The sequence below is a fragment of the Oryctolagus cuniculus genome, chromosome 2, assembly GCF_964237555.1.
Source record: "Oryctolagus cuniculus chromosome 2, mOryCun1.1, whole genome shotgun sequence".
NCBI lineage: Eukaryota > Metazoa > Chordata > Mammalia > Lagomorpha > Leporidae > Oryctolagus > Oryctolagus cuniculus.
Genome location: NC_091433.1, coordinates 170827731 through 170850142, shown reverse-complemented (window position 1 = coordinate 170850142; position 22412 = coordinate 170827731). Strand labels below are relative to the sequence as shown.

Genomic DNA, 22412 nt, shown 5'->3' with positions numbered 1-22412 from the left:
TGTAATTCTGACTTTCAAATAAATAAATAAAGGCCTATGCAAGGCAGCAGAAGATGGCCCAAGTGTTTGGGGGCCTGTTACCCATGTGGGAGACCTCAAAGAAGCTTCTGGCTCCTGGCTTCAGCCTGATCCAGCCCTGGACATTATAGCCCTCTGTGGAGTAAACCAGCTAATGGAAGACGGATCAACACTATCTCCCTTTCCCACCCCAAGCCCTACTTTGTAACTCCTTCAAAACATATTTATATATTTATTTATTTGAAAGCCAGAGTTACAGAAAGACAGAGGCAGAGAGAGACAGAGAGGTCTTCCATCTGCTGGTTCACTCCCCATCAGCCGGAGCTGGGCTGATCCAAAGCCAGGAGCCAGGAGCTTCTTCCAGGTCTCCCACATGGGTGCAGGGGCCCAAGGACTTGGGCCATTTTCAACTGCTTTCCTAGGTGATAGCAGAGCTGCTTTGGAAGTTGAACAGCCAGGACATGAACCGGAGCTATATGGGATGGTGGCACTGCAGGGAGTGGCTTTACCCACTATACGATAGCACTGGTTCCATCAAATAAATAAATATTTTATAATAAAAAAAATCCTAAACCAGTTTTATGAAATAATTCCAATGTATTTTTTCAAGGTTTATTTATTTGGAAGGCAAAGTGGCAGAGAGGAAAAGTCAAAGAAAGATCTTCCATCTGCTTGTCACTCCCCAAATGCCTACCCAATGATCAGGGAGCAAATCTGGGAAGCAGGAATTCCAATTGAGTTTCCCATGTGGCAGCAGGAACCCAAGTACACGTGGACCTACATGCACTGCCTCCCAGGCACATTAGCAGAAAGCTGGATGGGTAGCAGATGCAGGACTCAATCCCAGGCATACAGGTGTAAGATGTGGGCATCCCTAGTGGAAGAATAACCCACTAAGCCACAAAAAAAAAAATTACTTTTTTAATTATCTTTAAAATAGAAGTGTTGCTAACATCTAAATACTAAGGACAGGAGAATAAGTACTACTAAATTTGAATTCCATTTTTTTAAAGATTTATTTATTTGAAAGTCAGAGTTATACAGAGAAAGGAGAGGCAGAGAGAGAGAGAGGTCTTCCATCCACTAGTTCACTCCCCAGATGGCCACAACGGCCGGAGCTGCGCCAATCCGAAGCCAGGAGCCAGGAGCTTCTTCCAAGTCTCCCATGTGGGTGCAGAGGTCCAAGAAGTTGGGCCAACTCTCACTGTTTTCCCAGGCCACAGCAGAGAGCTGGACAGGAAGTGGAGCAGCCGGGTCTGGAACCAGCGCTTCAGGCCAGGGAGTTAACCCGCTGTGCCACAGCACCAGCCCCTAAATTTGAATTCTAAGACACAGGAGAGAAATGTTTTTCAAACCCATAAATATATCCATCACTGAGAAAAAACAGTAAGTAATTAGGAAGATAAGAAAATAGCCAGGTAAGCCCAGCAATTATTTTATTAACTTTCCTAAAACTAGAAGTTGTCCTTTGCTTTGAGCATTCAGTCACAAATAGCTTAACCTTTGACTGCTTGTCAAATCAGAGTTTTCAAATTTGTCTAAGTCTAGTAGCTTAATAAAATTTCTAAAATTCAGTCACCTTTCCAAAGAATCCAACACAGTGAGGTGTATTATTTTCCTTACAAATCAGCAGCTCTCCCTGATTTTTTTTTTTTAAGATATTTATTTATTTGAAAGGCAAATTTACAGAGAGGCAGAAGCAGAAAGAGTCCTCCATCCAATGGTTCACTCCCCAAATAGCCGCAATGGCTGGGGCTGCACTGATCCACAGGCCAGGAGCCAGGATCCTCCTCCAGGCCTCCCATCGGAAGCGGCAGCTTTACCCACTACGCCACAGCACCAGCCCCAGCTCTTCCTGACTTCTAACCAAGTTCTCAAGTGAATCTCCTAGGGTAGGGTTCAGAAAACAGCCCATGGGCCAAATCTAGTTCACCACTTTTGGTAAATCAAATATTATTGAATGATTTACATAGTAACTATAGCCATTTTTACAATACAAGGGCAGAATTTAGCTGCAATGGCACAGATCGTACAGCGTGTAAAGCCTAAGATATTCACTATCTCTTCCTTCACAGAAAAAGCTCATGACTTCTACCCTAGGTTATTAATTCTAACAAAAGAGTAATACACAAACCCCACTCTAAGGGGATCTTGTCACTACTTATTACATCTTATCCAGAGACTCACACTGGGCTATCCCACTCACTGATCGCTCCAGGATCAAGATTGATTACTTGATTTTTTTAATTTAATTTTTTATTTGAAAGGCAGTTATACAGAAAGTGAGGAAGAGACAGAAAGAAAGAGATCTTCCATCTGTTGGTTCACTCCCCAGATGGCCACAACGGCCGGAGATGGACTAGGCGGAAGCCAGGAGTCCAGAGCTTCTTCTGGGTCTCCCCCATGGCTGCAGAGGCCCAAGCACTTCAGCCACCTAATGCTGCTTTCCCAGACACATTAGGAGGAAACTGAATCAGACATGGAGCAACCAGGTCTGGAACCAGTGTGCATACAGGATGCCGGTGTTACAGGTGGCAGCTCAAACTACTATCCACACCAGCCCCGATTTTATCAGTTATTTATTTAAAAGGTAGAGTGACAGAGAGGAAATGACAGAGAAAGAGATCTTTCATCTGCTAGTCCATTCCCCAAATGAAGAGCCACAAGAGCCAGGGCAGGGCCTATCTGAAATAAGGAGATTGGAGGCCGGCGCCGTGGCTCACTAGGCTAATCCTCCACCTTGCGGCGCCGGCACACCGGGTTCTAGTCCCGGTTGGGGCGCCGGATTCTGTCCGGGTTGCCCCTCTTCCAGGCCAGCTCTCTGCTGTGTCCAGGGAGTGCAGTGGAGGATGGCCCAAGTACTTGGGTCCTGCACCCCATGGGAAACCAGGATAAGTACCTGGCTCCTGCCATCGGATCAGCGCGGTGCGCTGGCCGCAGCGCGCCAGCCGCGACGGCCATTGGAGAGTGAACCAACGGCACAGGAAGACCTTTCTCTCTGTCTCTCTCTCTCACTGTCCACTCTGCCTGTCCAAAAATAAATAAATAAATAAATAAGGAGATTGGAACTCCATTCAAATCTCCCATTTGAGTGGCAGAATCCCAACTACTTTGGCTATCTTATACTGCTTTTTCAGGCACATCAGCAGGGAGTTGGATCAGAAGTGGAGCTGCTGGGATTTGAGCCGGTACTCCGATTCAGGATGCCAGCATCACATGTGGTGGCTTAACCAACCAGGGCTCAACACTGGCCTCAATTAATTGATGGTTTTTGTTTTGTTTTGTTTTGTTTTTAAGATTTATCTATTTATTTAACAGGCAGAGTTACAGAGAGAGGAAGAGACAGAGACAACGGTCTTCTATCTGCTGGTTTACTCTCCAAATGGCCGCAACACCCAGAGCTGGGCCGATCCAAAGCCAAGAGCCAAGAGCATCTTTCAGGCCTCCTACGAGGTTGCAAGGGCCCAAACACTTGGGCCATCTTCTACTGCTTTCCCAGGCCATAAACATAGAGCTGGATCAGAAAAGGAGCAGCCAGGACATGAACTGGTGCCCATATGGGATGCCAGCACCATAGGCAGAGGCTTAGCCTACAATACCACAGTGACAACCCCTAATTGATGGTTTAACAAGGGAAGGACAGCATGAACTAACAGGCAGAGAAAAGACAAACTATGTATCCTAGGAAAATTTTAGGTTTCACTCATAATACTAACTCATTCCCTAGGAGATAAGCAGTTCATCAAAAAATTGTCTATCTCCAAAAATCTAAAAGGTACAAAATCAACCAAGGTTATAAGAGTAACCAAACTTGAAAACATGCATTACACATGATGGGCAAACAGAAGTGTCCTATAACCATTTCTCTGGAGACTGATACTAACCAACACAATTAGTTAAGAAAAAAAAAAAAAGATGTAAAATTTGGAAAGCAGGTAAAATCATCACTGCGTGCAAATGCTATGATGATATTCCTGAAAAACTTTGAGAAAATATTATTTTAAAAATAAAAATTAGAGGCGGGTGTTTGGTGTAGCAGTTAAGTCACTATCTGGGACATCTGCATCCCTTACTGGAACAGTTGGTTAAACTCCCACCTCTGCTACTTCCAATCCGGCTTCCAGCTAATGTGCGCCTCTGAGAGGCAGCCGATAACAGCTCAAGTATTTGAGTTCCTGCCATCCACAGGGGAGACCTCGATGGAGTTCCCAGCTCCTGGCTTCTGCCTGACCGAGCCCTAGTTATTGTACACATTTGGACGGTAAATAAGTGGATGAGAAGATCTCTCTCATCTTTCTATCTCTCTGCCTCCCCAATAAAATGCAAATAAAAAAAAACAGGAAAGAAAAAATACCACTTGGATGCCTAGATACCATTCCCAGCTCCCCTCCAGATTTCTGTTTCCCTCTACTGTTTACCCTGGAAGGCAGCACAGGATCACTGAAGTGGGTAAGTGCCTGCCACCCACATGGCAGACCAGGGCTGAGTTCCCAGCTACAGCGTGGCCAAGCCGCAGTAGCTGTGGGCATTTGGAGAGTGTCTGTCTATCTCTCTCTCACTTCATCTTTCTGCCTTTCATTTTTTTCTTTTTTTTTTTTTTTCTTTTTTGACAGGCAGAGTGGACAGTGAGAGAGTGAGAGAGACAGACAGAGAGAAAGGTCTTCCTTTTTCCATTGGTTCACCTCACAATGGCCGCTGCAGCTGGCGAGCTGCAGCGGGAGCACCGCGCTGATCTCAAACCAGGAGCCAGGTGCTTCTCCTGGTCTCCCATGGGGTACAGCACCCAAGCACTTGGGCCATCCTCCACTACACTCCTGGGCCACAGCAGAGAGCTGGACTGGAAGAGGAGCAACAGGAACAGAACCGGCGCCCCGACCGGGACTAGAACCTGGGGTGCTGGCGCCACAGGTGAAGGATTAGCCTATTGAGCCGCGGCGCCGGCCTCTCTGCCTTTCAAATAAGCACATATTTTTTAAGTAAAAAATAAAATGAAAATATGTTCACATATGAAAATATGTTCACCCACAGTAACTATGCTGACATAAATTCTATTTTTACTCATGAGGAAGTAACAATTGCTATAAGCAACTGCAAAACCAGATGAAACATTCACATACATATGGCTTGTTAGCAGACATTGTAGTACATGGACAAGAGGAGTATGGAAAAGGAAATAAAGTGAGACCTACAATTACCCAGAATTCTGCTGAAAGCCAACTTATAAACCACCCCAAGGAGAAACAAAACAAGACATGCACAGAATCACTAAGATTCCTCTCACTGGCATCTAGGAAAGGTCGATGGCTAGAATCTGCAGGTCAGAGTTCTGGAAAAGTCAAGCAAGAAAGAACTCTAAAACTCTGCAATAGGGCCCACTTAAGCTGATGGCTTAATACGAACCTGTGCACACACAGGGTAAAAAATCTTCTGATGGAAGGACCATTTCAAGAACTCAGGGTCATAAATCATTGGAGTCCCTACCAGCTTAAGTGGAGACACCTCAATGACTACATGGGGCATTCAGAATAGACCCCAAAAGAGCAATGCTTTAATAACAGAAGCACATTAGTCCTAAAGGCAAAAACCATCCTATAAAATGAAAACAAGTCAAAATGATCCATAAATAACGCTGTCTTCTGAAAATAAACTCAGAGCAGGAGAGAGGGAGAAAGATCTTCATCCACTGGTTCACTTCCCAAATGGCCATGATGGCAGGGGCTGGGACAAGCCAAAGCCAGGAGCCAGGAGCTTCTTCCTGCTCTCCCACATGGGTGATCTTCCACTGCTTCTCCAGGCACATTCAGCAGGGAGCCTGGTGGGAAGTGGAGCAGCTAGTCTCACAGCGCCCATATCTGATGCTGGCGACCTAAACAGAGACTTCACCAACTACGCCACAATGCTGGTCCCTTCAAAGCTCTTTAAACTAATACCACAAATACCAGTTTTTAAGGAGGTAAAATTCACAATGTCTTGTATCCACTAAAAAGTTTATAGACATGACAAAATGTGATCTATAAACAGAAGAAAAATAGTTCATTATATCCAAACCCAGAAAGGTTAAAGACAACAGAATTACCAGAAAAGGACACTCAGACAGCTATTATAAAAATTCTTGGTGTGCCCATAAATTTAGACAACATGAGTATAACATGAAAACACATAAAAGAGAGTCAAATGGAATACGTAAAGGAAAAAACTACAACATCTGGCTACTTTTCTCCACCATCACGGTGAGTTTACCTGACTCCGTCCTCATGTCTTCTCACAGGACCTTCAATATCAAGACATTCCTGGCCAAATCACAAAAACAAAATCACCTCATTCCCCTAATGGATTCGGAAGAAATCTGGTAATAAAATCAGGTGTACAGGTTGTGTATACAGGTTGTGTGTACAGGTTGGTCAAGAGGAGACAATGCTGAAGAACCAAGCTGGCCAAAAAAAAAAAAAAAAAAAAAAAAAAAAGAACCAAGCTGGCTCCATAAGGAACTGCACAGGAAACGGATGGCACACATATTTACGGTGTTCAAGGTCACTGCCTTCTTAACCATATCAAGCTGAAGATAGTATCACTGGACAGCTGGACATGTTTGAGGCTTAACTAGCAGGTCGGTTCAGTAATAATTATGTGACATCTTTTGAAAAATATTATAAATCCAAAATGAAAATGTCATTGGTAGGATTAAAAGCAAAGCTAGATACTGCAGAAGAAAAAAAAATCAGTGAACATAAAGACACAGCAAAAAGTTATGGGAAAAAAGCAACGCAAACTTCTCTATGGTACAAAATTAAGCTACTAAGACACAACTGTAAGAGGAGTCTCAGGAAACAAAGGAGGTGAAAAGAAAAAATATTTGAGATAAAAATGATGATGGGGCCAGCACTGACGTAGTGGGCTAAGCCTCCAACTGCAGCATCGGCATCCCATATGGTACAAGTTCAAGTCCCAGCTGCTCCTCTTCCAATCCAGCTCCCTGCTAATGTGCCTGGGAAAGCAGCAAAAGCTGATCCAAGTAACTGGGTCCCTGAACCCATGTGGGAGACCTGGAAGAAGCTCCAGGCTCCTGGCTTCAGCCTGGCAGAGCCCTGGCCATTGCAGCCATTTGGAAAGTGAACCAGAGGATAGAGGATGTCTCTCTCTTTCTGTCTTCCCCCCTCTTTCTGTTAACTCTGCCTTTCAAATAAATTTAAAAAAAAAATCTTTCAGAAAAAAATGAGCACAGGACTTGAACAGACATTTCTCCAATGATATACAAATGAACAAGAAGTACCTGAAAAGATGGTCAACATCATGAGTCACTAAAAAAATTACAAATCAAAACCACAAAGATAGACTTCAGGACCACGACAGCAATTGTCAAACAAAAAGGGAAGGGAGAGGTAGGAACAGGTGTTGTCCAAGATGTAGAAAAACAAGAATCCTCATGCATTGTTAGGAGAAACAGTTAAGTGGTCCTTAAAAAGTTAAACATAAAATTACCATGACCCAGCAATTCAAATCTTGGGCATATATGCAAAAGAACAGCAGATAGAGACTAAAATAAATAAGTGCTTACCCATGTTCACAGAAGCATTACTCACAACAGCCAAAAGATGGAAACAATCCAAGCATTCCTCAATATAGAAATGAATATACAAAATGTGATAGATACACATGCAATGGGGTATTATCTATTCTTAAAAAGGAATGAAATTCTGATGTACCCCACAGTATGGACAAACCTTAAAAACATTAACACTAAGTGAAATAAGCCAGACAGAAGAGGACAGACAGTAAAGTGGCAGTTGCCAGGAGCTGGGGAGAGGGTAATAGGAATTCATGTTTAAGGTACAGAATTTTACAGCTGAAGAAGATAAAGTTCTGGAGGTGAATTATGATAATGGTTGCAAACAATGTGACTGTACTTAATGCCACAAAACTGTACACATAAAAACTGTTAAAATGGAAGGCTTGGAGGCCGGTGCCGTGGCTCACTTGGTTAATCCTCCGCCTGCGGCGCCGGCATCCCACATGGGTGCTGGGTTCTAGTCCCGGTTGCTCCTCTTCCAGTCCAGCTCTCTGCTGTGGCCCGGGAGGGCAGTGGAGGATGGCCAAGTGCTTGGGCCCTGCACCCGCATGAGACACCAGAAGGAAACACCTGGCTCCTGGCTTCGGACTAGCGCAGTGCCAGCCGTGGTGGCCATTTTGGGGGTGAACCAATGGAAGGAAGAAGACCTTTGTCTCTGTCTCTCTCTCTCTCACTGTCTAACTCTATCTGTCAAATAAAAAAAAAAAAAAATGGAAGCCTTGGAGAGGGCAGGATTGGTGGCAGAGCAGGTTAGGCCACCACTTAGGACACCAGCAGCCCCTATCAGAGCTCCTTGCTCCTGGCTTCAGATCAGCGGCGCTCTGGCCATTGTGGCCATTTGGGGAGTGAACCAGCAGATGAAAGACCATTCGCTCCGTCTCTCCTTCTCTAACGTTGCCTCTCAAATAAATAAATCTTAAAACCTTGAAATAAATAAATGGTTAAAAAACATAATTCCAAACATGTATACTAAATAATAAAGATTCAAAACACTCGAAAGAATGAACCAACAAAACTAAAATATATATATATTTTTTTTTTTTTTTTTTTAATTTTTGACAGGCAGAGTTAGACAGTAGAGAGAGAGAAACAGAGAGAAAGGTCTTCCTTCCGTTGGTTCACTCCCCTAATGGCCACTACAGACAGCGCACCACGCCGATTCGAAGCCAGGAGCCAGGTGCTTCCTCCTGGTCTCCCATGCGGGTGCAGGGCCGCATCCTCCACTGCCTTCCCAGGCCACAGCAGAGAGCTGGACTGGAAGAGGAGCAACTGGGACAGAATCTAGCACCCCAACCAGGACTAGAACCCGGGGTGCTGGCACCGCAGGCGGAGGATTAGCCAAGTGAGCAGCAGCGCCAGCAGAAAAAAAATAATAACTCTTCAATTACAGTTAGAAATTTTAATACTTATCTTAGGAGTTGATAAATAAAATCAATAGGAATGCCAAAGATTTAAATATAACAATATAACTTAACCAAATAACTTTTTTAAAAATTTATTTGAAAGGTAGAGTTACAGAGAGAGAAGGAGAAAAACAGAGAAATCTTCTATCCTCTACTTTACTCCCAAATGGCCACAAGCCCTGGCTGAAGCCAGGAACTTGTTCTGGGTCTCCCATGTGGGTGCAGAGGCCCAAGACTTAGGCCATCTTCTGCTACTTTCACAGGCACATTAGCAGGGAGCTGGATCATTAGAGGAACAGCCAGGATTGGAACTGGCACACAGGAATGCCAGCAGCACAGGGGGCAACTTAACCCATTATGCACAACACCAGCCGCCCAATTAACATTTATATAGCATTTCACCCTACAACTATAAAAAACATACAGTATTTTCAGATGAACATGGAACACCAAGACAAAACATGTAAAAAGTGACAAAACAAGTCTACTTGGAGTTATCAGGGCCCAAGGGAGAAAAACAGATGCAACATTTCCTAAACTTATATGACCATAAACTCTTTATGCAAAAGGCATCTCCAGTGACTACTGTTGCTAACAACATTATGGGAAAAGTTACCCCACCCATTTCTTTAATGTTTGTTTTATTTATTTGAAAGGCAGAGTTAAAAGAAAGAGAGAGAGAGAATCTTCAATCCACTGGTTTATTCCCCGAGGGGCTCCAATGGACAGAGCTGGGCCAGACCGAAGCCAGGAGCTTCTCCCATGTGGTAGATCTCTCTTAAACTCCAGACTCATATATCCATTTGACTGTGTAGTAGACAGCTCAAACTTAAACCAAAATTTCTAAAAAGTTACTCCCAACCTTCCCAGTCCAAATCTGTTTTTTCTTCTTTAAGATTTTCTATTTATTCATTTGAGAGGTAGAGTTACAGACAGGTAGAGACAGAGAGAAAGGTCTTCTATCTGCTGGTTCACTCCCCAAATGGCCATAATGGCTGGAGTTGGGCTGATCTGAAGCCAGGAGCCAGGAGCCTCTTCCGGGTTTCCCACACCAAGTGCAGGAGCCCAGGCACTTATATCATCTCCTGCTGCTTTCCCAGGCCATAAGCAGAGCACTGGATTGGAAGTGGAGCAGTCAGGACTTGAACCTGCATCCACATGGGATGCCAGCAATGCAAACCCGTACACCACAGAGCCAGCCCCCACACCTGTCATTCTTGATGCCCCAGGCCAGTGCTGTGGTGCAGTAGGTTAATCCTCCACCTTCAGTGTTGGCATCCTATATGGGTGCTGGTTTGAGTCCCAGCTACTCCTCTTCCAGTCCAGCTCTCTGCTATGGCCTAGGAAAACAGTAGAAGATGGTCCAATGGTTTGGGCCCTGCACCTGCGTAGCAGACCCGAAAGAAGCTCTTGGCTCCTGGCTTCAGGTCAGCGCAGCTCCAGCTGGCCATTGAGGCCATTTAGGGAGTGAACCAGTGAATGGAAGACCTTTGTCTCTGTGACTCCCTCTCACTGTTTGTAATTTTGCCTCTCAAATAAATAAATAAAATCTTAAAAAAAAAAAGAAAAAAAGACACCTCGATGCCCTATCTCAAGTAACAGCAACTCATCACTGCCACTGTTTAGGAAAAAACAATAATAAGATATCTGGGGCCAGGGCTGGGGTGCAGCAGGTTAAGCTGCCACCTTTGATGCATCCCATATGGGCACTGATTTGAGTCAGGGCTGCTCCCTTTCCAATCCAGACCCCTGTTATTGTGCCTAGAAAGGCAGCAGAGGATGGTCCAAGTACTTGGGACCCTGCCACCCACGTGAGAACCCAGATGGAGTTCTACCCTCCTGGCTTCAGCCTGGCCCACCCTCAGCCATTGCAGCCAGCTGGGAAGTGAACCAGCAGATGGAAGATGTCACTTTGTCTTTCTCTCCCTCTCTCTGTATAACTCTGCCTTTCAGATTAAATAAATCTTAAAAAAGAAATCCATGTCTCCTCTCTCATAGCCACTTCAAGCTTCAGCTCTACCTTCAACATATATTCAGAAACCAACCCATGCTCACTATCTCCACTGCTATTACTCAGCCCAAAACACTATCATCGCTCACTTGCAATACTGCTTTCTTCCTTAACTGGTGTTCCTGGTTCTGTCCTTGCCACTGTCTTCATCACTCTCTGACCTTAAGTCTGTCAAGTTTCAACATAGTAGTCAAGTGATTCTATAAATTCTAAATTAGATCAGGTCATCGACAGCTCAAAACCTTCTGGTGGCTACTCACTCAAGTAAAGGTCATTTCAGTGGCCTTCAAGACTGACCACAAGCCTGCTGTGCCCACACTCCAGTCACTCGCCTCTTAGATAACACTGCTCTGTCCAGATTTACTTCAAGCTGCAATGGCCTGGTTTCTTCACTGTTCCTCAAATATTCCAGCCCTGGTCTAACCTCAGAACCTTTGAATTTTCTATACTCAGCCTAGAATCATCTATCCCCATCAATACACAAAGCGTATTTTATCACCTCCTTCAGGTCTTGACTCAAGTAGTTTCCCTTTCCATGTTATTTAACATTTCAGTCTCCACCACCTAGCCTTTAACACACCCTGTGCACCAACCCTGCTCTGCCACTCTCCATAACACTTTCCTCTGCCTAGTAGTCAACTATGTACTGTCTTTATTTGTTGTCAGTCTCTCTCATTTACAATGTAAACTCCAGAAATTTTTGTTTCATCCCCTGCTAATAAACACCTAGTCCCTAGAGCAATTCCTTTCACACCGAACTCAATTTGCCCAATACTGAAACACTGAATGTTAAATAAAGCCTCTTCAGACATGCCAGATTCTGTTAGACCCAATTCAAATTCTAGAACCAGCCTAATTAACATATGTCAATTCCTTTGTCAGTATTTATATTATACAAATCATATTCAACATCTGTAAGCTTCAGTTACATTTTTATTATTTTATAGTCTATGTACTGGACAACTATAAAGATGCTTACTGATTTCTAGAGCTCAATTTCTTACTTACCCTGGCATTACTGTAAATAGAAAGAACAGTAGGCTTTGGCCAGAAATTCTAGATTGGAAATCCTAGCTCTATCACTCCCTAGTAGTATGACTCAGGCAAGGAAGCCTCCTCCAGCTTTTAGCTTCTCACCCTTAAAATGGCAGATGCAGACAAATCAATGACCTGCCTGCCTTACCTATCCTACAACGAATCACAGGATTATTATGAAAAATCAAAAATGTCTAAGAAAATGGTTTTAAGCCATAAATGATATACAAGTGTGAGTTAAATATTCCTTCTGAAGTTTGGGAAAAACTTGAAACAGGGCAGAAAAAGCTCAGAGTCTGGGGTAGCACACATCCTTACACTTCCCTGCCCCTAACACTAAACTAGTTCTAGAGCCAGACTGGCTCTTCCACTCACTTGTTATACCTTAAATAAGTGACTCAACCTGAGTCATTGTTTCCTCATCCATAAATAGAGATAATACCAACCTTGTAGCGTCCTTTTTGAAGATTACAGATTACATACATCTATGTAATCTACCTATGGAATATACTTAATGAAAGACATTTTTATTTTTGGTCACTTTCATCTTCTTTGAAATGGACAAAAATCCAACAGCAGCTAATATAAACTATACCATGGAGGTCAGAAAGATAATTTTGACTTGGCAATTGCATGTGAAAGGACAAGAAGTGACAAAGAACCAGAAGTAATCAAGCAGTAAAATTAAGTTTGCCTTTAAAATTTTTTTCCTTGCCTTTCTCCATAGTAAAATAATAGAATGAGCAACAAAGAAAATAAATCAGCATAACCATAGTTAATAATCTAAAAGAACCTACTTTATTTTCTTTTAATTTTTATTTATTTATTTTTCATGTTATTTGAAATGCCAAGAGAAAGATATCTTCCATCTGCTAGTTCACTCCTCAAATGCCTACAACAATAAGGGTAAGCCAAGTCAAAGACCTGGAACTAATTAGGTCTGGAACTCAACTGGGGTCTCCCATGTAAGTGGCAAGAACCCCACTATCTGAGCCATCACCTGGGCCCACCAGGGCCCAGTAGTAAGTAGTAAGAAGCTGGATTGGAAATGAGGGAGCCCGGATTCCCAAACAGCACTTCGATAGAGAATACAGGCAACCCAAGCTGCATCTAAAGTACTGCACCAAATTCCCGCCCTGGGATTCACTTTAAAACTAAATATCATCATATACTCTGTTAATCTGTAGTAGTCAGTTTTTCAAGTTCTCACACACCAAGACATTTTATTTGGACACTCCAGAACTCAAGGTACACGGCCCCCCAATAAAGGTAACAGTTTTCCAGCTACAAAACCCTGATATAATTTCATTAAATGTTTAGAAACTTAGAATGGCTGAAAACAACTTTAAAAGTAAAACTGCTTCTAAGTTACACAACATACAAACACTTGCAGAATGCTCTTTAAAAATCATTAGACTTTAGGCCGGCGCCGCGGCTCACTAGGCTAATCCTCCGCCTTGCGGCGCCGGCACACCGGGTTCTAGTCCCGGTCGGGGCGCCGGATTCTGTCCCGGTTGCCCCTCTTCCAGGCCAGCTCTCTGCTGTGGCCAGGGAGTGCAGTGGAGGATGGCCCAGGTGCTTGGGCCCTGCACCCCATGGGAGACCAGGAAAAGCACCTGGCTCCTGGCTCCTGCCATTGGATCAGCGCAGTGCGCCGGCTGCAGTGCGCCGGCCGCGGCGGCCATTGGAGGGTGAACCAACGGCAAAGGAAGACCTTTCTCTCTGTCTCTCTCTCTCACTGTCCACTCTGCCTGTCAAAAAACAAAAAAAAAAAAAAAAAAAAAAAAATTCATTAGACTTTGATACTATTTCCTCAGTTCCCTGACACCAGTGATTGCCAGAGGTCTTAAGCTAAAAGCGGTAACATTAAGAAGTGGAAAGAGGTGGGGGAAACAGTCAGAGACAGGTAGATAAAGGAAGAAAGGGTCAAAGGAACGATGTGCTCAACAGCGGACAAAGGGGAATAAGGCTAGCAAAAGGAAATCTGGCTAGAAGACAGTTCTAACTATCCCGACAGCAGATTTTGGTTTAGAGGCTAAACCACCATTTGTAGCACTGGCATCCCATATCCCTCTGGCATCCTGCATCCCAGCTGCTCTGCTTCTGATCCAGCTCCCTGCTGGTGTCCCCAGGAAAGCTGCAGAAGATGGCCCAAGGACTTAGGTCCTTGCTACCTATATGGGAGACCTGAATGGAGTTCCTAGCTCCTGGCTTTTTCGTTGCAGCCATTTGGAGAGTGAACTACTGGATGAATCTCTCTCTCTCTCTCTCTCTCTCTCTCTATATATATATATATACACACACACACACACACACACACAGTACTCTGCCTTTCAATAAATAAATCTTTAAAAAAAGTTAAAAGCCTAAAATAATGAAAGCTGTAACAAATCTAGAGAAAAGAGAGACTACAGACACCATCATGCTACTGGTCTAGAAATCCCACTTTGAGAACCACTAACCCACATGAAGCATTGGCAGTTCTTATTTTTTTTAACAACTTTTAAAAACTAAAAATCCTACTTAGCTGTTGAACTATTAAAGAAAAAAATTAAAGACCAAAAGGCTGGATATGGCTGTGGGCCAGCCTTGCTGCACACCAATAAAGAAGTGAGGACTAACCTTTCCATGAGACTAATGCCCCTAAAATGCTACTGGCATCATATTAGTGCCCTGCTCCGAACTCACCCTGGTCCTCACTGCATACTGGGTAAGTCTGACCCACATGATGCCCATCTATACTCCAGGTCCCACACACCAGTCCAGGCTCATGAATTCCATCCACATGACCTTTCAATTCTTGTCCAACTGAACCACTTATAGTCACCTGCCTTTGCAATTCTGTGGTGTTTCCCAATCCAATGTTGCTTCTTCCTGCCCCAAATACCCTTCCTTCAAAGCAAAATTCCAATCTTACATCAAAGTGATTCTATGTTCCTCACAACTAGTAAAAGCAATACCTTAACTTAACTGATGTTTACTTGCTGCCTTCAGTTCCTACTTACTTCAAATAAACTGTGAATTCCTTGACAGCAGAGAATGATTTACACCACTTTATCCACAAATCTAGCAAATAACAAAGGGTAAAAAAAGATGTACATGTGTATGTATGGACACACTTGTTCTCTGAAATTGATAAATGAACCAAATGTGATTTCACCCTCTTATATCAATCACTGAACACCAATTCTATGGACACAAGCTGAATGCTGCATGAATCACAATGGCAATCTGCAAACACATCACTCCTAATATTCATACACTTTTAGGATCAGTTCATTAGAGAAATAATGACAGAACACAAGTTACATTTTTCCAACGGTCAATGTCATCAGCATTAGGTACACTGGCATAATATTAAAGATAGCAGTTACAAGGTCAACTCAAAGTTTATTGTAGTTTTATTTCATTTATTTTTAAAATAAAAGCAAGCTTTTACAACTCAATTACTTTAAATTCACCATCAATTATTACTCAAGTTCAAAAAAGTCTCTCTCAGGGGCCAGTACTGTGGCACAGGTTAAGCTGACTGACACCTGCAATACTGGAATCCCATATCCAGGCCAGCTCCAGTCTAGGCTCCTGCACCTCCAATCCAGCTCCCTGCTAATGCACCTGGGTGAGCAGCAGACTGCCAGAGTGCTTGGGCCCATGCTACCCAGGTGAGAGACTGGATGGAGTTTCAGGCTCCTGGCTTTGGACTGGCCCAGCCCTAGCTATTAAGGCCATTTGGGGAGTGAACCAATGGTTCTAAGATTTTTCTCTCTGTCTCTGTCTCTCTCTCTCTCTCTATAATTATTTCAGATACATACATAAATCTTGTAAAAGTCTGCCTCACACATAAAATCCCAAAAAGAGTCATAGCCTGCACTTTAATAATAAGATGATCTAGACAATTCACATTACTGAATAGCATTACTGATTTCCCTCAGAATTTAGGGAAATAAGAATATATTTTAGCAGACAGCACTGCGGCATAGCAGGTTAAGCCAACGCCTGAGACACGGGCGTCCCATTTGGGCTCCAGTTGAGTACAGGCTGCTCCACTTCAAATCCAGCTCCCAGCTAATATACCTGGGAAAGCAGCAGAAGATGGCCCAAGTGCTTGGGCCCCTGCACCAACTTGGGAGAACTACAAGCAGCTCCCGGCTCCTGACTTCAGCCTGATATAGTCCCAACCATCCTGTCCATTTGGGCAGTGAACCAGCAGATGGAAGATCTCTCTCTCTCTCTCTCTCTCTCTCTCTCTCCCTCTCTAGTCTCTGACTCTACATTTCAAATAAATTTAAAAAAACTTTTTAAAAAATCCTTTTAAATTTTCAACAGCTCATTTTTGTTCACTGCTGATAAGCAACTATAAGCAGAATTTTTTTAGCTAGACCAAAGGATTTCTCATACTAGAGAAGATACACTGAAGAAGTCTTTAGTGTAAAGTGTGAACTCTGCCCGGCTTGACTACCCAAAAGCCTTTCAAAAACTCTAAAAATTCCTACAGAATCATTTATCCACATTCCAATATAAACTAGAGCAAAAGTTCAAAACACATTAAAGTATAGGAAAACCACAACAAATAAAGCAAAGACGACCAATAAATTGACAATTGGAACTTTTTCCCTTTTCAGAGCACATGACAGCCCTGAGGAGGCTACTAGTCACTAATAAGAGTTAGGACGGATACATACGCCCAGGAGCCAGAGGACCCTGTTTCTCAATTTCTGTTCCACCACTGTGTTAAGAGTGTCGGGCACATCACTGAACTTTTCTAGGTATCTCCCCTTATGGCGAACAAGAACAGCTTCATGGGCATTCTCAGGTTGTGAGAATTATTTAGGAAGTACTTTAGGCTCAAGAAGGGAAACCACTTAATTGCAGAATGTCCCATCTGCTTAAGCAAAACTTACCTATACTGTTACCAACAGTTGCAAATCCCAATTCCTTTGTGTGTTCTCAACACAGTTTCAGTGAGTCAGTCAACAGCCTGCCCTTAACGAGCTCTTTTAGCAACCTCGGGAGAAAGGAGCTTTCCTCCGAATCTTTGTGTTCTCTCAATCCCATTCCACCACCACCATCCACCCCAATTATTGGCAAGGGGAAACATGACCCGACTTATATTAAGAAGCTAAGTCTGGTCACGGATAAGCCAATACCAAATGACCAAAGACTTCGGAATCACAGTGAAACTTTCTTCCTTAGCATACCAGAAATGTGACTCCTGAAAACAGTCCCAGGAAACCGTCGTTTTTAACAAGAGCTTTATTAAAGGGGAAGTTCCTACCTTCGCTTTCTCACCCAACAACTCTTGAAATGTGGGTAGACGGAGCAGACCCAGGAGACTGAAAACCTAAAACTAATTGGCTAGGTAGTCCCAGCACCTGCTTGGTGTTGAGCGACTAAGACCCGGGCGCCTGCTCGGGAAAAGTGCTGATGCCATCCCCAGCTGCCCCTCTAGTGAATGACAGTAACAATGCACACGCTGACAAAAGAGCGGGGCGGCCACCCAAAGCCCCTGCCTCCTACTCCCTACCCTCGGCCCCACACACAAAGCTCCAGCTCCCCCGCCCCCCAGGGCCCTCCCCGGACAACCCTCCCGGGCGGGGAGCCCGGCTCGACTTCGCTAAGGAGGAAAAGTACCACCCTTCGCTCCTTCCACCAGCGCCGGGCACCTGGAAGGTGAGGGGAAGGCTGCCTGGCCCCCGCCAGCGCCACAGCGAAGAAGGTGAGACCCGCTCCAGGGGCGCCCCCCTCGGACCGCCGGCGGCCAGGGCAGGGCAGGGCAGGGCAGGGAGGCCAGCGACCCCACGAGGGTCGCCGCCGCGCCGAGTGGGCAAGCGGGTCCCGGAGCACAGGGAGCACCTTGTTCCCTCCAGCCCGGTCCCGAGGGAGGGCGCGGGCTGCCGAGGCGGCGGCAACTCCTCTCGCCCAACTCCGGGCGAGCCTGAGGCCGGCCAGCCCCCGGCTGCCGGAGCGGGATGCCTGCCCCCGGGTGGGGGAGGCGGCGAAGCCGGCCGCGGCCCGCTCCCTCCCCACGCGGTCGGCGCCCGCGGCCCGTCCGCGCCCTCGTCCCCGCCCGCCCGCCGCCGCCGCCGCCGCCGCCGCGCGGGGCCGGGCTGCCGACCTCGGCCGGCCGGGCGCGGGGCCAGGCGGCGGCGGCGGGCGGGCGGGCCGGCGGCCTGGGGCCCTACCTGAGGCTGTGTACCAGCTCCCGGCGTGACTGGCTTCCCGGCAGACCACTCGGTTGGACATCTTGGTGCCTGTGCCGCCTATGGTGCACGAGGATGAATGAGGAGGCGGCGGCGGCAGCGGCGGCAGGAGCGGCTCCGCGAGGGGACGAGACACCGCGGGCCCAGCCCAGGAGGAGGCGGCAGCGGGGAGGGGATCAGCCCGGCCCAGGAGGAGGAGGAAGAGGAGGAGGAGGAGGAGGCGGCGGCGGCGGCCCAGGAGGAGGAGATGGCAGCCGGGGCGGTGGCAGCGGCAGCAACAATCACCACAAACTCCGGCGACCGCCGGAAGATGGGGCCCACGGCGGCCTCACCGAAGCCCGGAAAGCCCTGGCCCCGGACCCCGGACCCGCCGCCGCTCCCAGCCGGGGCTGGTTCCGCCGAGCCGCCCCCACGGCCCCCTCCCCTCCCCGTTGGCCTCCCCGAGCCACTGCCGGTGACCCCACCCCCGTGACTCCGCGCCCGCCCCCTCCCCCCACCCCCCGCGGGGCTCCCCGCACCCACCCCCGCCCCCAGCGCCGGCAGGGCCCTCCTGCCTGCCGGCCGGCCGGCCCCGCCCCGCTCCTCCTCCTCCTCCTCCTCCTCCTCCCGGCCGCGCCGCGAGGTTAACGGCGGAAACCGGACAGGCCAGGCGGCATCTGGGGTCCGGCGGCCCCGCGAGGAGGCAGCGGCGCTGCAGCTCCGCGCGCACAAAAGCCCAGGGCCGGGGCCTGAACCGGGGAAGGCAGACCCGGAGGAGCCAACGCTTCCTTACTCGCCACTCTAACGGGTCCTGCCCACTGAGCATGCCCAGCACCGCTGCCAGGCCCGCCGAGGAGACTCAACGTGCGCGCTCCGCTCTCCGGGGTTTAGCGGCAGCAGAGGCTGGGGGAGGGCGCGGCGAGCAGGACGCAGCCGCAAGGCAGCCCCCTCCCCCAGCCAACTTCCTTAAACGGAGTGCACCCCGGGCACGCACGCGGGGCTTTCCGCGGGGGAGGAGCGGCCGGGATCCCCTCAAAGGCGGAGTCCTGAGTGGATTTGCACCCTCGAGGTGTCACTCTCAGGGGTGCAAGGCTGTGCCCGCCTCGGGAAGTTTATTTGTAGAGGCAGGCACCTGTGGTCCTGCAAATGCTACTTTTTGCTTCGCCGCAGGATGACCTTTAACACGTAATCGTGGCTCTTGATACTGTAAACGTTTAACTTGACGCCTGATGGAAGTGTGCTACCGTTGGCCTCAGTTATTCCCAACTGTGAAATGGGATGGAAGTGTGCTACCGTTGGCCTCAGTTATTCCCAACTGTGAAATGGGAAGAACAGCACTCCAGGGGTGTAGCCAGGATCCCAAGAGTGACCAGTGTAAAAGGGCCTGCCCACAGCGGGCACACAACAAATACTGTTTCTCCCTAGCGTTATTTCATCCTTGCTTTATCTTAGAAATTCCAATACTCCACATAAACGTCAGGAACAAAGAATTCCTTTGCAGTTGTAGAATCCCGGATGTTGAACCTGCGGGGAGCAACTGCTGTTACTACCAAGTATAACACCCCAAAACTGGGAAGAGAGGACGAGCTGTCTGCCTTCCATCAAAGATTCGGGTCTAGAATCACAAAACCGCTATATTTGAGTTTCACACTGAACAGGCACCTGGAAGAATCCACAGTGCAAACTGCCTGACCTTGAAGGTTAGCTTCCCCCAGAGCCACAATACATGCTTTTTTTTTTTTTTTTTTTTTTTTTTTTTAAGATTTATTTATTTGAAAGGAAGAGAGAGGTCTTCCATCCACTGGTTTGTCCCCCAGATGGCCGCAACAGCCAGAGCTGTGCGGATCTGAAGCCAGGAGTTAGGAGCTTCTTCCTGGTCTCCCACTCGAGTGCAGGGGCCCAAGCACTTGGGTGCTTTCCCAGGCCATAGCAGAGAGCTGGATCGGAAGTGGAGCAGCCGGGACTGGAACCAGCGCCCATATGGGTTGCCAGCACTGCAGGCACCGCCTTTACCTGTCGCCCAATGCATATTGTTTTAAAGGCATGTTCCTTTCCCTTCCTCCCTTCCTTTCCAACTTTAGAGCCCAAAAACTGGGTGAAATCCGTGTCCCAAGGCCTGGTCAATGACTGGACTGCTACTGACACACATTTTCCTATGGAGTTGTTACACTATCTCTGGAGTCTGTGCTCCTTGACTCCAACTAACCTGCCCAAATATTAAGATGATATACAGCAAAAGGTAAAAACGGACAAACCAAAAAGCCAAACCTACAGTAACGGAAAAGGAAGACTAGAGCTCGGAGTCCATGGTACTCTAGAACAGCCACACTCAGGGACAGCTGATGAAATGGTAAACCCTTCATTGTAAATTTCAAGGAAAGGAAAATTGACCCTGGAATCCCATATGGGCGCTGGTTCCTGTGTGGGCTTCTCCACTTCCCACCCAGCTCCCTGTGGCCTGGGAAAAGCAGCAGAGAATGGCCCAAGTGTTTGGGGCCCTGCCACCCAAGTGGGAGATCTGGATTTCCTGGCTCCTGTCTTGGGCCTGGCCCAGGCCTGGCCATTGCAGCCATCTGGAGAGTGAACCATCAGATGAAAGATATCACTCTCCCTCCCCTCCCCTCTCTGTAACTCTGACTTTCCAAAATAAATAAACCTTTAAGATAAAAAGGGGAAAGGAAAATTTTAAGTGCTGGTTGGGTGACTCCTCTTGTGGTTAATTATTGCAGATTTCGTTTATCGCCAAAAAAGTGGGGAGGAGATGAAATTGGATACAATGAGCAAAGAAAACATATTTCAGGCCCTTCCAACTAGAAAATTAAATCTGAGTCCTGGCTCTGCCACTCATTAGCTGTGGCATTCGATACCATTAGGCATCTAATACTTTCATGTTTTGAAGCTCAGTTTTCTCATCTGTCAAATGCAAACAGCAGTCATGGCTAACCCTCAGGCTTACAATGAGATTCATAAAGGTACTTGATCAGCTATTCTGTATCGTTGTTCTATCATTATCCTCTGCTCCTAGCAACAATCCTAGGTCTCATTCCAAACTAGAAATCTAATTTAAAATTAAGCTTCCTCCCTTTAAAATGCTCATTTGGACATTGCTTCTTTCCCCAAAGGGTTTTTCCTACTGATCAAATTCAACATAGACCACAATTCCAATAAAAGTGAAAGGTTAGAGGATCTTCTATTATATCTAGAACATTCTCAGTATAATCTACCGTATTCTTCCTGCCTACCATATTCTGGCTACCATACTCAACTGTACACTCTAGAACAAAATAAGAAAACTATTCCCTTACTCATTTCCCCTAAATTACAGAACATTTGTATAATGCAAAATGTTTACTTTGTATTCATGGAGCTTAATTGGCATAAGTGTACAAGTTTCAGATTATTACCAAATTCCATTATATCCACCAGTGATTTGGGTATCACACTCCATAAACTTCATTCATAGTACAGGGCAAGGAAAAAATCTTCACTAATACACAGATCTTAGGAAGTACAGACTTTAAGAAATAAGAAGGTGCCACTGGTCCCAGAACTCAAACGCCAGCATGTGTAAGAACAGCATATCCATATTCACTGTAGCAGACTATACTAGCAAACTACAACTAACCACACTCTCCATCAATATAAGACTTGTTAAATTAGGACATACAAATACACCCACTAAAAAAAGAAACTGGGTAGTGTGGTCATTTGGTGCAGTGCTTAAGTTCACACTAGGGATGACCACATTCCATCCTGCAAGGCCTAGGTTTGAGTCCTGGCTCTGTTCTCCATCCCAGCTTCTCCATAATGCATACCGTGGAAGCCAGTAGGTGATAGCTCAACTAAACTCAGGTCCTTGCCAACCATTTTGGAGAACAGACTAAGTTCATGGTTCCTGGCTTCAACCTGCTCCAGTCCTGACTTTTGTGGGCACTTGGGGAATGAACCAGTGAATGGTGTCTGTCTTTCTGTCTCTCTCTGCCTTTCTAATAAAGAAGAATGAGGTGGCAATGTATTATTGGTATAGAAAGAGCTTCAAAAACTAGGAAAAAGCAAATTGCAGAATAACGTGAACTGTGTACTTGCCATCTGTGTAAGTGAATACATGTATTCTCAAGCACTTGCACTTACGTGGAATGTGTGTAGAAGGAAACAAACTGAAAGCTGGGTAGCTAAAGTGCAAGGATATACCAAAGATG

At 46.2% G+C, this 22412-nt stretch overlaps 1 protein-coding gene across 2 annotated transcripts in view; it reads right to left on the bottom strand.

Moving 5' to 3' along the window:
- MEMO1 (mediator of cell motility 1) overlaps positions 1 to 19219 on the bottom strand; it is a 128177-nt gene extending 108958 nt beyond the window's left edge. Inside the window, exons 1-2 of one of the 2 annotated variants that reach the window (XM_051843036.2) lie at positions 19007 to 19219; positions 18217 to 18294 (exon numbers count right to left, since the gene is read on the bottom strand). In XM_051843036.2, coding sequence (XP_051698996.1) covers positions 18217 to 18277 — 61 coding nt within the window. In that variant the 5' untranslated portion in view covers positions 18278 to 18294; positions 19007 to 19219. Of the gene's footprint in view, positions 1 to 18216; positions 18295 to 18756 lie in introns of both variants that reach the window. The other variant, XM_070069276.1, reaches the window with a different exon arrangement.
- Between the last annotated feature and the right edge of the window lie 3193 nt (positions 19220 to 22412).